Source organism: Tachypleus tridentatus, chromosome 11 (genome assembly GCF_004210375.1).
Source record: "Tachypleus tridentatus isolate NWPU-2018 chromosome 11, ASM421037v1, whole genome shotgun sequence".
NCBI classification, from domain to species: domain Eukaryota; kingdom Metazoa; phylum Arthropoda; class Merostomata; order Xiphosura; family Limulidae; genus Tachypleus; species Tachypleus tridentatus.
The window spans coordinates 66,133,981-66,152,760 of record NC_134835.1 but is presented as its reverse complement, the minus strand read 5'-3'; the positions used below and the strand labels follow the sequence as shown (position 1 = coordinate 66,152,760).

At 32.5% G+C, this 18,780-nt stretch overlaps 1 protein-coding gene across 7 annotated transcripts in view; it reads left to right on the top strand.

The window, feature by feature from the left end:
- The first annotated feature begins 8,081 nt into the window (after positions 1–8,081).
- Positions 8,082–18,780, top strand: part of LOC143232347 (potassium voltage-gated channel subfamily KQT member 1-like) — a 44,243-nt gene continuing 33,544 nt past the window's right edge. For 2 of the 7 annotated variants that reach the window (XM_076467666.1, XM_076467661.1), the window contains exons 1-4: positions 8,096–8,208; positions 10,957–11,211; positions 13,443–13,568; positions 14,266–14,356. In XM_076467666.1, the coding sequence (XP_076323781.1) occupies positions 11,000–11,211; positions 13,443–13,568; positions 14,266–14,356 (429 nt within the window). In that variant the 5' untranslated portion in view covers positions 8,096–8,208; positions 10,957–10,999. Of the gene's footprint in view, positions 8,435–8,688; positions 8,821–10,956; positions 11,212–13,442; positions 13,569–14,265; positions 14,357–18,780 lie in introns of those variants that run through there. The other 5 variants (XM_076467663.1, XM_076467664.1, XM_076467662.1 and 2 more) reach the window with 5 other exon arrangements.

The window sequence follows — 18,780 nt, the reverse complement described above, 5'->3', positions numbered from 1 at the left end:
CAAGAGTCGGCGGTGGGTGGTGATGACTAGCTGCCTTCCTCTAGTCTTACACTGCTAAATTAGGGACTAGCGCAGATAGCCCTCTAGTAGTTTTGCGCGAAATTCCAAAAACAAACTTTCTAATTAAATCAGTCAAACAGAAGATCCGAATCTATTATGTTAGTGCGAAGCAAAAGTGTTAGATATTTGACCATATTAATCGCTGTTATCTGTCTATGTATTAACCTTTTAAAATATTAAAAACTACAAGATTTTTAATACTGCCTTAATTTTGAAATTTGGATGTGAACACACACTGCACTGACAAAGAAAACGAAATCATGAAAGCGTAACTGAAAATCAACTGATTTCTAAATTTATTCTCTAAAGTTCTTAAGCTTTAATTCAATCAATTAACTATATCTTTGTAGTATCTTACAAAATAGTAGTTTAGTATAACATACTGATGTTTGAGAGATAAGCTACAGCAATGTGTGTATTGTAATATATGTTATAAAGATAGTATCCCTATACTCTATGTCGTAACTTGCACACTTGTTTATATAGCCTGGTTAAAAATGTCTCGCAGAAACTGCCATTTGTCTCCCCCACCACTACCACTAGCTTGTGAAAACTCCTAACAGCCTTCCAAACCTAATATGACGGCTTCAATTTCCAAATGTTTTATGAGGTATGTTAACGGTAATTAAGTATAAAAAATAGAATTTCTTGCCTATTTTTAATCCGATTAATACCCGTCGCACGTGCAAATTGAGTACCATTTTGTACCAAGGTAGAAAATTCAAAAATTGAACTTAGAATTCGATTGTGTAAATGATAATAAACGAAAGTATTAATAATTAAACTTCACAGCCTATTATTGAACAAGTTATTGAGTGTTTATGAAGATAAGGTTACACATGTATCGATGTATCAACAAATATTAACTGTATACTACAACCGTTAGAATACCAGCACTACGGTTGTAAATAGCTTCGTTTGGAATGTGTTTTCAAGATACTGTATCAAACTAAAACATCAAAGTTTTGCTATCGATTTTATACAAACGGCAAACTTCATCATTTTGTAGTATAACGCACAATATAGCTATCAATACCCTTCACTGTATAAAATGTAGTAGATATTCTTATTGTATTTCACTTATACTTTACTTTGACATGTTACTGGAAGAGATTTATTTGGGTTTTCTACTGTCTTTTACTAATTCATCATATTCACAACCACAACGAGAACATGCTGCTAAACATTCTGAACATCTAGGCCTTTAATATTTTTAAAATAAAGGATCAATTTTGAACTAGAATTGCAATTTTTCAACAGTTGCTGAAGCAGTTATCAGAAATTTTGATCCATCAATTTGGAGCAACCAGCGGTCACCGAAGTAAAAAATGTGGTACATTTGTCTGTTTAGCCAATGATTTTGCCCAGAAAAGAAAATACAAAAACTATTTTTGCAATACGTCATTTATTTCTAACAAAATTATCCAATTTAAAGATACAGACAGTGTTAACTATCACATAAGTTGAAATTACCTGAGGCTCTTTCCGCACATCTTTGTATCAGTCTGTTGCTGTTTCAAGCTACCAATAGTCCCTTTGCCTAGGTCTCACCTGGTTGTAGATACTTTCACTTCAAGTTGCAGAGAATGGTCACCCTGCTTGTCCAGAAAAAATAACACTTTCTTCCCAGTGGGAGTCTTACATTATGACTCCCCATTTAATGTAAGGAGAAATTAACACTTTCATCTCACGGGAAATCACAATGTAAGAATAATTCTAAAATGTTAAAGTAATAAATCCTAATACCTCATGTGGAGAAACTGTTGGGTTTCCAATAGGGTTTACCCTTCACTCCACTTAAGTGGACACGTCCATGGATTTTTTAGACATAGGTGACGTTATAAGACTGATAACACACCCACAATGCTGTTACCGAGCTTTTACTTATCCTTACTGGACTTTTAAAGTTCATAGTAATTTCAGCAAGAAGAGACACCCAAATAGTGAATTTTATTTCATGCAGTTAGTGTAAGTAATCCTGCTGGTCTAAGTGATTATTCGTTCTACTCCATACTGCAACTTTAATGACACTATTGTAAATCTATTATCACTAGCGTTGGTATATAACAAGAATTCACAGCTTTGTCATGGATATGCCGAAATAAGACTTCTACTAAAGTCCACTTCAGGAACTGGAATTCATGCTGACATTTCTCATTTCATTGGAAGCATGTTAAAACTTTAGAGAGCCGATAACAGTTTGCTGATCTGGAAAAGTTGTTCGCAAGCTTTCACTAGTATAATGAAAAACTGAACACATTTCTCTAAGTCATAGATTGAGGCCAATCTTGTACTGCTGCTAGTTTTGCAAGATACATGGAGATTTCCTTTCTACCTATAATACGGGTGTGAAATGTCAGTTATTACAGCTGCTTTTCCAGGCTTCTTTGACTCTTATGATTGGTCCCCCATTGCTACAAAAACTGTTTAGATAATAGTGAGAATATATTTCATATCCATGTGATGACTCACTATTTCACTAGACGGTCCTTTCACAAACTTGTCAACGAGTACATCTTTGAAGTGTATTGAAGCAATTATGAGAGTACACTTTAACATTCAAACAGCATAGACCATACATGTAAGTCGCCAATTCTCTGTAATAAATTTATTTCAAGTCTTTGGATTGGTTAACTTTCCACTGGGTGAGACCTTCGGCATAACTTAGTAATGACTGTCTCACACTCCAAAAGTTGTGCCTCATTCAAATGCTTAATAGAGTCTAGGGTCAGACTATCCAGACGTAAGATTAGGTCTGAAACTTGTTTTGAAAACAGATGTTTTGGAAATGCTTCAGAAGTTGTCTGAATCGCCCTTTTCTGGCCGTTGAATGTCGGGGATGAAATCTGTTTTGCTTCATTCAGAAGAACCTGTCACCATGACAAGAACATTTACCTAACAAAGTCTTGACCATCACCTAACTGAGTTATTCTAAATATTATCAGCATATTTCATATCCATGTGATGGCTCATCATTTCACGATACAGTCCTACAAACTTAATAAGTTGTTCGCAAGCTATCACTAGTATAATGCAAAACTGAACACATTTCTCTTAGTCATTGTTAGGTATTATTTTGGAAACCAGATGTTTTGGAAATGCTTCAGAAGTTGGGGAGCTGACGTTTTAACTTTTTGACAATCTTAGAAGAATATTCAACACTCTGTAGTCTAGAAAAAAGTCACATTAATTTAGTCCAAATGAAAGTGAACTTAATAAGACCACTACAGACATCTACTGCAAAGAATCCGGCTCTCTATATATACATATATATATAAACCTGACAATCGGTCCAAAGTTCTCCATTGAGGATCTGATATGAATAATTACCATGAATCAAGTGCTGTTACTTCGAATAAAACGACTGAGCATGATTAAATGTAAAGTGATACTTATGTGAATGACAATAGGAATATCACAGCATATCTTGTTACAGAAAAGCAAAGTGACTAATTTAATTACTTCTGGAGAAACACTTTCAGAAAATTTTCCTAAAAAGCTACAACAGCCCAGTGACTTTAATGCTAGTATCTCAACCACTGCGAGTGTATTAAATGTAATTGTTTGTTTGTTTTTTAATTTTGCGCAAAGCTACTCAAGGGCTATCTGTACTAGCCGTCCCTAATTTAGCAGTATAAAACTAGAGGGGAGGCAGCTAGCCACCGCCAACTCATGGACTTCTCTTTTACCAACGAATAGTGGGATTGACCGTAACATTATAACGCCCCCACGGCTGAAAGGACGAGCATGTTTGGTGTGACGCGGATTCGAACCCCTCAACCTCAGATTGCGAGTCAAACGCCTTAACCCACATGTCTATGCTGGACCGTATTAAATGTAAACCTTGAGCTAGCTGTTAGAGCTGAGCCTCCATAACACCATAAACGTCATTTTCCAAGTTTCTTCTAAAGTCTCCGCTACAATGTGTTGAATACAATACATGTGGCTGGCTAGCTTGCAGCAATATAAAGCAAGTGTTGTATTTTTTTTCATGTGAACGTCTCTCCAAGACTATTTACATCACATTCTACAATTACAACTGCAAAAAGCTGGCTGCTAACAATTGGATGTAATAAATTTTACGATAGGCTCTAGATCATGAGAGAAGTATTCACAATGATAAATGCTATACTGAGTAGTGTGTGATTGGGAGACATTTTGGAGCAAAATCTTGTATTAATTTCTTGCATGAGAAGAATATTCTTTCAGTACCATCCAAATTGAAGAATATCCTAAGAGGATTATAGATGTTGTCCATTTCTTGGTGAAAAGAAGTTTATCTTTCATGGATCATCAGAAAGGATTAGTGCACCTAATAATGATACATTTTAGGAATAACTAAGTTGCTCAGTCATTGCGATCTTGTTCTAAGGGAACATGTGGAGAGAGGTACAGAATCTCAGCGAGCAAGTTACCGTCTTGAAACCCACAATGAGTTCCAGAATTAATTCATAGCAACCTTTTGCTCAGCATTTATCACATTATTTTAGAAGAAAGACATGCAGGAAACTACTTTGCTATCATAGTAAACACAACACCTGATTTATCTGATCAAAAACTACGTTTATACTCCAACTTTCATTCAGAAAAGGTATATAAGATTTACTTGATGTAATAAGAAGACTGGGGCTGATATTTCTAACCTCATACTTGATTGCTTAGCTAATTATGAAATACAAATGATGGATTGCAGATCCTAAAGTTATAACAGTAGGTCCATCATGGCTGATGAATATAATGGTGCTCAAGTTCTATTACTAAATTCCATGGCTACATTCTAACCATATGCTTGTCATAGTCTTAATCTTTGTGAAGTACAAGCAAAAGAAAGTTGCACCAAAGCTCAAACGTTTTACAGTGTATTTAGTTGTAGCACATAGCAATGGAGCATTCTTTTCAAGAATATAGACTGTTCTTCTATGGACTTTAGATAACATAATGGGCAGTGTAAATAGTGTTGGGCATTTTGTGCGATTCTGGATAAACTATTATAAATTCTTCAGTGCTATCTTACATCTCAAACAAGAACTAAACTCAGTTGTGTAGCTGACTATATATGTTTTAGCGCGTCACTTTCTTGCATCTTTATGGCTGTAAACTGGTTAAATGTATTTGCTTTCATTTAAAAAACACTACAAAAACATTGGAATTAAATTCTTAATGAAGTTAAATTAGTTGCAAATATTGTGAATCTTCTACCACAACTGCCTGCAAAACGGAAAACAGTTCCCAATTATTTTCATGAATATAAAGATGGTCCCTTGCCTAATTGTGAATAAAATGAACCTGCAGAGGGGACAAACTTCAGTTGGAACACATTTTATAAGATCATAGATTTTCTTACTCCTGGGCTAACTACAAGATATCGAGCAACATGGATATTAATCACTTTTTGTGCCAGTATCTAGATATATCAGTGAATGATCTATATTCAGAAACAAGGAAATTTGCTGCCAAGTATAGACCTGATGTGTCAAAATATGTAGAGGAAAAAATGAATTACTTAAAGACCACCTACAAAGCTAACTTTGGTGATACTACATTAAATATATAAGATCTTCTAAACAAACAACACATATTCAGCCTACATCCACTTTTCCCCAATGTTCCTGTTGTCCTTTACATTTTGTGACAAGTCTATTCACAAATGCATAAGGGGAGAGAACTTGCAGCAAGCTGAAAATGATAAAAAATTATCTATATTGCACCATTGTCTAAGACCAAGTGACAGGTCTGGGAACACTTGTAATTGAAAATCAGTTAGCCTGTATTTTGAATTTCAGTAGATTCGTTGATTTCTTGGCCAAACAGAAGCAAGAAAAGTACACTTCTAACAATGAAAATGATATAGTAAACAACTATGTGGTTTAATGACGATAAACTCACTTATGTATTGAAATAGAACAAAAACCAGACCTGATTTGTATTCATGCAGTTCTATCTTATTTTAGTTTTAAAAACTGAGATGTTTAAGAGCAATGAAGTATTGCTTTCATATATTAACCTTCAAACATGAAACTCATCTTTGTGCGATTTTTTCTATTTGTTAATTTTATTCATTTATTTATTAACATTTGTTAATTAGTGACTTTTGTGAGTACCTTTTAAGCAACAAGTGTTTGTGTTCGTGTATATTTCAATTGTATGGTAGCAGAGTTAATCGTTGATTTCTTTAAAATTTGTATCCCATTTTTATCTAAGTAGTTTGTTGAAATATTATTACTAGTAACTTGGACATATATTTAATTTGCTTATTATGTACACAACAAATAAAAAATATACATAATGAAACACTGATTAAACGTACAACGTGTTATAAAATAAGCCTAAAGCTTCATATTTACTCATAAATTGCCGTATTTATTTAAGACAAACTAACGACTTACACACTCACACTGATGCTGCTATTACTGATCCTCAAATTATGATATTCAACTCTAAAATTTGCAACAAAAACACAGTGTATTAGTATGATTCATATGCCATATGCAATCTATCAAAATGGTATACTGTAATAGTGCAGTGAATATATTATCCTATTTAGGAATTACAAATTTAATATTGTGGACAGCCAGTATCTACTGGAATATCTTGGTTCCGAGCCCTATAATAGCTCTCTGCTCTAGGGTTCCAATTTTCGATTCATTATGAAAATATTTATGGAATAATGATTTATGACGTCCAAATTAGAATTGATTAGTCAAAGAAACTGAAAGAGATTTTTCAGGTCTAAAACATGTTTATTAACAATGCAATCAAAGCATTATTTAGATTTAAAATAGTCGAGAAAGGAATAATATTATTTCAGGAACTGCTCTCCCTTAATGAGGTTTCATGAAAGCTTTAGTATTATATAGTCTAAAGAAGAACTGTAGGAATGTACTATAGTATATCATCCTGTGTCAACGATATATGTGCATGTAAAACACAGTTCACTACGTTGCTGAAAATATGAGTGAAATTAGTATCTAATAGTTTTCATGGTTTGAATTATGCTACTACAAACGATCTTCCCAACCGCTATTACAGCGGTAAGTCTGCGGATTTGCAACGCAAAATCAGAGGTTCGATTCCCTTCCTTTGTCTTAGCAGATAGTCCAATGTGGCATTGCTATAAGATACACACACAAAAATGATCTTCACACTATAGATTGATGCACCATAGAAATAAGAGTCAAATTCAATTAATTGATCAGATAAGAATAGCCAAAGAGATGTCCGTAGATGGTATTAATTAGCTACCTTCTCTGATTGCCATTAATGTGGCTTTACGCCAAAATCTGAAACAAACAAACAAACAATTGCCATCTCTGATATTTATCTGCCTTGTCTTCACCTCCCTTAAAATGTATTTTAATTGTCATTCCTTATGTTTACCTTTTATTATCCATAAAATAAAAAAAAAAGTCTCCACCACCTCAAATCTAATCTGTCCATCAACCGTCCTTCTCCCCACATTCAATAATCTTAAAGTTGTCATTTTAAATAATGGTCGTGTTACTTTTACTGTAATAAGGTTACGTCTAAGGACCAAGTACTATGTATAAATGTTGTTTCACCTAGTAGTGGTCTAGCATGGCCAGATGGTTAAGGTACTCGACTCGCAATCCGAGGGTCGCGTGTTCGAATCCCCGTCACACCAAACATGCTCTTTCTTTCAGCTCTGGGGCGTTATAAGTAACGGTCAATCCCACTATTCGTTGGTAAAAGAGTAGCCTAAACTTTGGTGGTGATTACTAGCTGTCTTCCCTCTAGTCTTACACTGCTAAATTAGGAACGGCTAGCGCAAATACCCCTCGTATAGCTTTGCGCCAAATTCAAACCAAAACCAAACCACATAGCTTCAGTTAAAGATGATCACAATCTTGTGTTCGTACTTTCGTATTTTTACTCTGTAAAAGAGTTCAAGAAGGACGATTTATAATTACGTCAGTATATTGACACAATGGAAGCTACGAAAATTACAGCTGTTCATATCATAGAATTAAAATTTATTGTGAAATACAGCACACCCTTATTACAAGTGTGTCTTCATCTGTACGTGATTGTGGTCTGGATGAATTTCAGTATCTCAGCAGTTCAAAAATGTAATATAAATTGGTACAAGGTGAGAGGATTCGAGGGATAGGTGGTGCTATGGTACTTAATGTGTCAAAGTGTTAAATACAAAAACTTATAGATAAAATAATTCGAAATCTATAAAATTGTTTTCATATTAACTACTTTTTTTCTTAGCGTTAAAATAAAATAAGACTTGTTGACATTTTTAGTTAAATATCAATACATACTACTGACGTCTTAAAATTACTTGGCTCTAAAGACGTCGACTATCGTTACATTACATTTACAGAAGAAAGAGTAATATAGGCCTAAGGTAATGTGACAACTAGTTTTTAATTGCATGAAATGATGTGAAAGCAGAATGAACAAAGGAGAATATGTGAATTCATATTCATAGTCGGATGGGTTGACGTGCATGGTACTATTGTCAGTGTTGAATCATTGAGAAATGGTTAGCTGATACCATTTCATAAACAAGTAGAGGGGAACTGTATCTTGTTACAATTCTCATTCATTTGTTATGAGCTGGAACTTGAAAGTAGAACTTGGTAACAAAACCCATGTTTCGTTCCGGAATGAGGAAAAACTGACTTAACCCTAATTATGAAGAAAGAATGAAGGCAAACTTCCGTTAATTAGAAACTGATTGTTATAGAAAATTAAGCACATAAAAATTATTTTTCAATGTACAGTAGATCAGTGAGTAAATTGCCCTTTTTTGGAATTAAATCTGAAAGCACCAGTTATGTTGTAATTATTAATGTATCAATGTAAATGTTACTTGTCATATGTAAGAGTTTGATAATTGTAATAAAACTGAAATGCTGCATCTCCGTTAGTAATTTAGTAAAAATGTTATGTGCTACAAACATTAATATCATTTAGATCAATACAAAACCTGGTTATATTCTGTACAGATAGCTTCCTTATTAACTAATTCTTGCTTTCTTCAAGCCTAGATTTCTTCTGTTACTTTGATTGTTTTATTAATTAATCAATACAAGTAATGAATACATGGGATTTTGTAGTTGTTTATTAATTTAGTAAGATACTAAAAATTAATATTAAGCCCAGTCTGTCATTTGATTAATTATTTATTATTATGTTACACCAGTTTTGGGAAATTCAACCCATCATCAATAATCCTATACTAGAACAAATTTAAAAACACGTAAGGCTTCTTAGTATGTGTGTACTGTATGCATTTTACACTTTTTAGTTGTCTGTTACTCACCGCAATGAACCCATATTTATAGTAAGTTTAAAGAATGTATATCATTCATGCTACTAAGTTATTCTTCTGAATTATATAGTGCTAGTGTATAGCCTATCAAAACTGATGGAGCAAGTACTACCACTCCCACCGTATAGTATATTATATAGTATATCTCACATTTTGTAGCTAAATTTTGCAGAATCAAACTTGGCTAACAAAGAGGCAAAAAAAATGCAGTGGAGGCAGTCATACATCAGTAACTTTTTTCATGAGCTAATCAAATTTAAGATCATTCATGAAAAAATGAAGTCATGACATATTTATAAAATAATTATTAGTAGAAATTTGTCACATTAAAAACCACTATTATATAGAAAAGCTACTGCATTTTGGTAACATCATGTTCCAACAATGGCTTTTATGTCATGTTGCTTAGCAACAAAAATATACAGACAACTGAGCTGGAAAAATATTTGTTGATTTCTTAATTTAGAGTCTTCATTAATTTAAGAGGTTTGTTTTTCAATAAAAATGTTGGTGATATAACAGAAAATAGCATAATTCAGAAACAACTTAGTTTAAAAGTGAATCAATATATTTTCATGATAAATTTTGTTCTCAGCTTTAGGCTAGGTGATCACACATGTCTTTACTTTAGGCTTATTATGCCAACACATAGTGCACTTGTGAGTCATTCCATGCCACCTCACCCAGAAAAAAGAAATTTTCCCAATTCATGTCATAGATTTTCTTGAAAAAATTCAAGCAAAAACTTACTTCACTTTGATTTATTCAGCCATGAAAAATCCTAAAGCTGTAATCCAAATAGTTTTTTAAGTTCTAGGTGAGTTGGCATGGAGTGACCCTTGTAAGGTTTCATACCACTCCCTCTCACAGCTCTCTTGTACTTCCATCATTAAGATAATAGTGGACAGACAGTAAGCAAACTATTCTGTCTGCATAAAAGCATTTTGGCTTTTATGACTCGTACTATTTAGAGAAGTCAAGCATGATGTGACACACACTGGCTTCTATATAGCTTAGATAAGATACCAAAAATTAATACAAACATAGACTCATTATAGATATTAAAAGACAGCTGAAAACATCATACCTATAAAACATTGGTGTTTTAATAGAATGTATAGAATTTTGTGCACTTTAACACACTCGCATGCTAAATATTCTCTTTGAACATACATTTTGATTGTTAGTTTGTCTTAATGCTAACTTTGAATTGATTTTTAGAAACTAAGACTGATAAAGTAGACTAGCACAAACAGTTCAATGAGACTTCAAAAATGTACATAACATCATATGATCCTCAAAGTTTTGTATCTTTGAAATTTGTTTAAGCAGTCAATATCTACCTGCTTCCTGTATGTGATGTTGCATGAATAGCATTGCACCAAATATAGTATCTAACTGCCCACACTTCTAGATTTAGAGTGAGTTTTAGAGTAATTGGGTATTAAGAAATGATTTTGAAATCTGGAGAATATCACTGTTGTTTGAAGAAAAAGTCAAAGAATTTTTTTAAAAAGTTTGATCTATGTTTATTTTTATGCAAGTTTATGAGAAAAAGACTTATTTGTAATTATCTGAATTTTCATACACAGATGTTTAAAACCAGTTCCTGAAATGTGACACTGTTACAAAATAATGAAATCACATAAAACTTCGTCAGTCCCAATTCTTCAACCTAGCTTGATGTCTCTTCGAAAAACTCATGAAAAACTTCCAACTGAATGCTCTACTCCTATAGAAACAAGTACACATGAAAAACTCCAGAATGCCAAGATTCCAGCAAATTCCAACAATCCTGATTCATATTTTAATCAGTTGCACATTAATACTAATTTGCCCTTTGATAAGTATGTAGTTAAATTCATAAACTATATTAAATAATTATATTGTTATAATCTTTCTTACGTGTAACTTTGAGTGGGATATTTTTCAACTTTTGCCAAGTTTTAGTAAAATTCTTGTTTTAGAGCAGCTAGTAAGTATAAGGTACAAAGTGTGGTGCAATTTTACATGGATGAGTTATAAAACATTGACATTAAGGTACTGGGTGTTGGTAAGTCTAATGTAACATGAGTATTGTTTGCTATTTTTGCTGATATGTAAAGAGAATACTACAGTTAAGCCATTTGAGAATTGTTTGTTAATAAGGAGAACATTTATTCAACATTTCACTGACAATAATATTTCACCTATAATATATAAAGTTTAAAAAATTCTAAAATAAGTAAGGAAAATCCATTTAGTCTTTTCTGTTGGTAAAAAATGTAAAATACTTGCATGGCATTTTATCAACTTAAGTTCCTCATCTCCAAATTAAACCTGCATTAGATTATCAGTCTTAAAACGTGTAAGCATGCTTATAATATTTTGAAAAGTTGAGACATTTAATTAGACTTATAACAAATAAGTTTTTTTAAAGTATTCATAAAGTGTGTAAACGTGAAAGTTCAAGACCACAAATAACTAGTTATTGTTAACCAGAAACATTATTTTCTTTGGTTGAAGTTTTAAACACCTTCAAATTTTACAGTACTCTTCCAGGACTGATTATTATAAAAACACTGACAACAGAGCTGGTTATTAAATTGAGAGATGTAATAGTTAGTATTTCATCCAGATATTTGATATGTAACAAAGTCCTTTGGCCAAATAACAAATTATTTGCCAAATAGTGATACAGTTTCATTAGTTTCACAGGACTCTGAAACATATAAATAAATGCAAAAGTGAATATAAAATTTTGGTAAAAAGTAAAGAAATTAAAAAAACTAAGTAGAATGTAATAACAATACTTTTATCAAGGGATTGTATGATTATTTCACTCGAGTAATAAAATTGTATAGTGCTTATTTAATATATTTTTATGCAGATGGAAGAGTTTGATGATTAATGGTTCATTCTCTTCTGGGCATATTTAATGCTTTTTTTAAACTGTGAAGTCTTTCACATCAAATATTAAAAATATATTTAAGTGAGAAATGTTCATTAGAAGGGAAAGATTGCAGCAAATCTTCACTAAGTAAATGATGAGCTTATGTAATGTCTTAATTTGAATATAGTTTTATAAGAGTACTGGAACAAAAATGCCTATGCCTACTGTATAGTTTTCAAAACTGGATGATAAGTGTGTATTAAGAAAGCACCTTATAGACATATAAAAAATGAATGTTAAGTAATAAATTTATTTAAAAACAATTGGAATTGCTAAAGGTAAATTAATAAAAGCATCTTAAAATACTTTCAGTTAGACTGATGAAAGGTTCTTGCTTATGAAAGCTAATATTTACATAGCATGCTAAAATTGTTTCAATTTATTTTTTGTTTGGCATAAAGTAGAATCATATGCTTTGGAAAATGTCAAAACTTAAATGAATTCATGCACATGAACATATTACTGATAACTGTCTTTGTTTAATACTTTTTTGTTGTGTTTACTTATAAAGTCAAGCCTATTGAGAGGCGTATTATAGTAATATATTTTAACTTTCTAACATTTGCAATTGTGAAAATTTTTTTTAAGATTTAGGGATGATTTGTTCTTACCTGAAAGGCTTTGTCTGTTTTATTTTGATTTTTACTATTTTCTAAACTATTTGAAAGGACATTGAAGTAAAAATATTAATTTCATTTAACATATGTTAAGCCGAGGAAGTTGTCGGGTTTAGAGCACCTTCAGGTACCTATGCTAATTTTTTCACGATAGTTAATGTTTTGATGAACCACCAACATATGATCACATTATGCCCTCAATCCCATTAATTTTGTTACTTGACATTAGAAAATTTATTAACAAATTGAACATTTGTTTGTTATTTATAACTTCAAACTTTCTAGTACTTGTTGGTATGTGTGACGTTACAGTGTTCCTAGTATATGATATAAAAATTTTCGTTATTCAATTGCTGGATGCTTATATCATACAAAGTGATCAAATAAGCTGGTTACCAAATATCCATTAGAATGTTATTTAAATTTTAATGATAGGTAGAGTAATGGTTCCAAAATAATGTAGTCTGATGCAATTTGTAAAGATACTACCATTACTTATTAATAAAAGAGATATTATCCTTATTCATAGAAATTTATGGGGAAAATTCAATTTTTGTGGAGGAAAGAAACATGCTAAAGTAACATTCCAAGGACAGGTGTATAACTTCCTGGAGCGCCCCACTGGCTGGAAATGTTTTGTATACCATTTCACTGTGTAAGTTTTATATTTAACCTGCCAGAAAACTGAAATGAGTATTATTTTGTAGCTGTAGACCACTTTATTGCTTCAACAATGTACACTGTAGTTTGCACAAAAATACAATGCATATATTGGTTTTCCTTTAGTTGTATATGATATGCAATGTTGGACACATTGCAGAAACAAAAACTTTCAAAAAGAAAAACAATATGATGTTGTTACATATTAATTAGTAAATAATTACATGCTGTATTATTAATTGCATTTCTTTGTTCTTTTTCTGCAAAACAATTGTTATTAACCATACATCTGGAAAATATCTTAAGTGTATGTCAGTCTGATCGCACAGGTGCTCTCACATGTAATTCATATGAAAACAAAACTAAGATTTCAGTATCAATATTAAATCCATTTAGTGAGCTGCTTTCTGAAATTGGCCTTCATATATGCTTAAATATATACATAAAACTGCTGCACAGATGATCTTTCTGCCATTCATATGTTTCAGAACATAATTTATAATATATCTGTTTTTTTCAAGGACTTTAACTAGTTTTGTGTTATGTATCAAACACAGCTGTAGGAATGCAGTAAAGAGTTACACTGCCATATTGTTTTATTTTCCTTTATTGTATACATACAGAAAAATATATGATTATTCAAACAATGTGCAAGCTTATGTTGATTTAATTATGTATTTATTCACTGTTAGGTTTGTGGTGGTGCTAATCTGCCTTATATTCAGTGTTTTGTCCACAATAGACCAGTACAATAAGTTTGCTGTTGACACACTTTTTTGGATGGTAAGTTTATTATTTTATAAAAGATAAAGTAGCAGGAATGTTTAAAATTTTTAAAGAAGGACTTATTTCTGATATATCTACTATACATGGACATATTATGTCTGTTTAATTATGTGTGTTTGTTAAGGAAAATGATTACACCATAATAATCATAAAACAAGATAATAAATTTAGGACTAATTACTTATGTAATCCATGGCTTGTGACATAAAAAATTTGATTGTCTTCTTATCTATTATTTTAACTTGTGAGTTTAGAAGAGAGAATAGTAATGTTGTTTACAAAATACAGAGGAAGCAATCAGCAAAATTCTAGGTTATATTGCTATTTTCTTGTAATTTTCACTTTTTCTGAACTTTATTAAGACTTTGGTGGATGTTTGGGGATTGGATCAAAATTTAAATCATTGTTATTACGCTTATTGTTAGTAGAAACATGTTCCTTAAGTCAAATTGTCAACCTATACAAGGTCAGAAATGGACACTGTCCAAATCTCTGGATGGCAGAATTTCTCGGACATCACCAAATTCATAGTCTTTTGAAAAATAATTAATAACTTGGAGTTTTTATTTTTCTCTTTAAAAATGCACTGTTGAGAAACAGTAGGAAAAGCATATTTCTCAAATTCTTGTTTCTGTCAGTATTTGACAGGTTTCAGCATTCTTTTCCTGGAAACTTGCCACATGATGATGCAGATTATCTGCCTTTAAACCTGTAATGAACAGAAATTAAACTATCTGTTCTTGTTTGATGTTGTGATATCTAATAGTGAAAGAAGTTAAAGTATTTGTTACCTTATGTAAACAAGACATAAAAATTGTGTGGAGTGTTCCATGTATTCAACTAATAAAAATAAACGAATAAAACAAATTATTATAAAAGGTATTTTTAATATACTTACCTCCCCTCACAGAGTCAGCTATTCTCATTAACATTATCACTTTTGAGGATTATTCCAATCACAATATTTTTTTATCTTGTGTCTCAGCTGTGGGTGGCCCAACATTTGATTAATCTGCTTTTATAGACCAGAAGACTGAATGTTACATGGGACAGTCTTTATCCTTGGACATCACCCAGGCTCCTCCAAAACAAGTCAATTCTGTGAAGGTTAGCGAGAGCTTCTATAGTCTATTTCCACCTCCAGATTTTGCTCTTCTTTTCCATTCCCAACCCGATGACATTTTATCCTTCTACCCTATTCCTTATGCACTTTATCCTTCCTTATTGATTGAAAAATCTTTCCCTTTTTGTTTTTTTCCTACCCCATCTGATATTCAGGTTCATGCTGATCATTTTGTTTCAAGATTAAGCAAGGAGATTAGTATCTCCTGCTCCTTACAGACTTCAGATCAGTTTGCATTTTCCTACCATCATGCTGACTATCCATTTTCAGACCAGCAGCTGTTAAGTTTCTTATTGCCTTTCTGGGGTCAGTTCCCATACAATATATTAGTCTTGCCAATACCCAATATTCTTGCTTGCTTTTTAACAGTGTATTAGAGTATTTTTCACCTGTATATCTCTTACCTGAGGTTCTCCACAGAAATTTTGTGTGGTTTTCTGGAAATGCTCTTGCCCTTCTCTCCTCCATATTAGCCTTTGACTCTGGCATCACATATTTGGTTTCTTTATTGTTGGGACCTAAGTGGTCAGGATACTGTATTGGCTTGGGTCCATTTACCCTTGACATATCTTAAGGATTTATGTATGGCCTTTTTTCTGAGGCATTACATTTTTATATGGTTCTGAAAACTCTAGAGCCTTGGGTATCATCAGTCCAATAACAATCTACCCTTGCAAGCATCATAGCCCATTTGTTTCTGTCAGAGATTCATACAGCTCCAATTACCATTTCCCATCCTTCTATTTCCAAGTCCTTACCCATCCCTTCTGCTTGGGATATTTCTCATAATTTTCCTTGACGATGATGCAGACCTCCACTACCACCAATACTGGTGAAAACTAGGTGGGTTCAGTTCTGATGGGACCTTGGCTGTTCAAGTTTCTTCATTGTTGGCTTTTTTTATTAAATTTTTACTTCAGATTCTGTCAGAAGAATTCATTGTCCAGTTTTTTTCCCATCTCTCCTTACCCTGTTTCCTTCCCTCCTCGTCAAGATCCCTTAAGCAGCCAGTGTCTGTTAGAAGTGGTTTGGTACTCACTCTTGCTGCAGGCCATCATACCTGTTTTTCATCCTTCCTGGGGTTTTTGTTCTTGCATTTTTGTTGTTTTCAAGAAAACTGGGTTTGGCAGCTGGTGATTGATTTATCTCACTTCAACTGCTTAATTTCACTACTCAGGTTCATGATAAAATATTTTCTCATCCTGAAATGGATGTTTTTCCTCAGAGGTGTGGATGATCAAAATGGCTGTCTCCAGTGCTTGCCTGCACGTACCAATATCACCTCATTCTCATCCTTATCTCAGGTTTGCCCATCTTGGGGTGGTTTATCATTTTAAGGCACTGCCCTTTGACCTTTCCTCAGACCCTTATTTTGTTTGCTGAGTAGTCTGAGCTTTTAATTGACATCTCCATGCTCTGGGGTTGTGATTTCATTATTACAATGATGACTGGCTGATTCTGAACAGGAATTGGCCAGTCATACTCAGCAACTTCTTTCTGAGGTAGCTTGGTGGGCTGATTAATCAAACTAGAGAAGTCCTTTCTCAGACCCATGCAATATCTTGTCCATTTGGAGATCTTTTTCGACCCTTTTGTCAGTCAGGCCCAGCCTCCTCCTTTACAACTTTATTCCAGGGATCTGTTGGTTTGCCACCACCTCTGATCTAAAAGATCCAGTTTTATGTGTTGAGTTGCTTCCATGTTAACTAGTTTCATCTGTTCATTTTCCACAGAGAGGTACCAGTGGGGATGAAAGGTATTTCATTGTTGGTCTGCAGTTGTGGGAGTTACTGCTTTGATGAAAGGTAGAGGAGTGTTGAATGAATCATGTGTCATGTGAGCATGTCATGCTATTATTGTTCAGGTGGTGACACATAAGGATTTGCATTAGAGACATGCTAGAATCTAGCAATTCCAATAGGGGGAGGTCAAAGGGCTTGTGGCATATGTAAAGTAAAAGTGAGTATATAGGGCAACATTCAATGAGAATAGCTAATCTTGTAAAAGGTGGCAAGTACCTGTTGAAAATGCATTTCAGTATAGAAAAATTGCAATTTTGTTTAAAATGCATACAGTTACCTTGGTAACATGTAGATTGGGTGAATTTTCTGTAAACCATCAATAAAAGATTCAATCAAACAACAGAATGAAAATGTTTGGACTTGATTACAATTTTAAGGTAGATGAATAAAGATTACAATAAAAAGCAATAATGATTACCTCTAACACTCTGTATACATTCTCTTGAGCTTTTGTTATAGATTACATATATATATATATGTATTTGCAGTAAAAACTGAGAAACAGCTAAGTCCACTGTTATAGGGATTTGCTTTTTTCTGTTTCAGATTTGTTTCATGAATATACAATGTATCATATTGGCTAATTAAAGTAAAAATATAAAATTAAATGTGGGAGTTTATTGCTAGATGAGAATAAAAAGTATTTGACTGTAGAGGCAAATAATAAAGAAAGATGGATTATTTGAGGTAATCGCTTAACTCAACAGTGTTTTCTTCTTTTTATGTGTGTGACAAACAGTGAGTGGATAGGTGTGACTGACAGAAGGTAAACTACTGAAAGGACAGGCAGTAAATCAATTTATAATGCCAAGTTTATTTTTTAAAGATAAACAGAAATCTTCATAAAAACATTCTTTTAATAGTTTATAAATTAAATTATTACACCTATTTCTGTTATTTATTACTACTTTTAATATATGAAAAATTACATTTATGTATTTTTGCCTTAATTTTACTGGCAAAGTTCTTGATACATAAAATTAGTATTTCCCCCATAAATTATTTTGTATAGTTATGTCTATTTGATTTACAATTTTATAATAAGCTGTTGTTACTGCAGATATTGAACATAAAAGGTGCTTGGCCAAACTTACATAAAGTATATAAATTTTCCACAATAACCTGTTTAAAATTTTGAAAATACTTTTTACAGTTTTGGACAGTCTTTACCTATAGGATTTTGTAATACGTAGTTAAGAATACAAGCAAAGAGATGCGCCCTATTAACCCTTTTCACATGAGTCAGAGGTCATGTCATCATGTTTTTTGACTTGCATTCAAAATTTTATTGAATTGCTATTTTATGAATTTATTTCATTAAGTTTGATGTCACCCTGTAGATCATAATTGAACTTTTCATGTTATAAGTTATTTAATTTCTCAGTTTAAAAGTGAATATTAAAAAAGTAATCTTAACATCAATTTTTTGTATGTTGTGGTGTGTTAAATGCAGCACTGGTTCAAATTATATGTTTGTGATGTCAAAATACAAAATT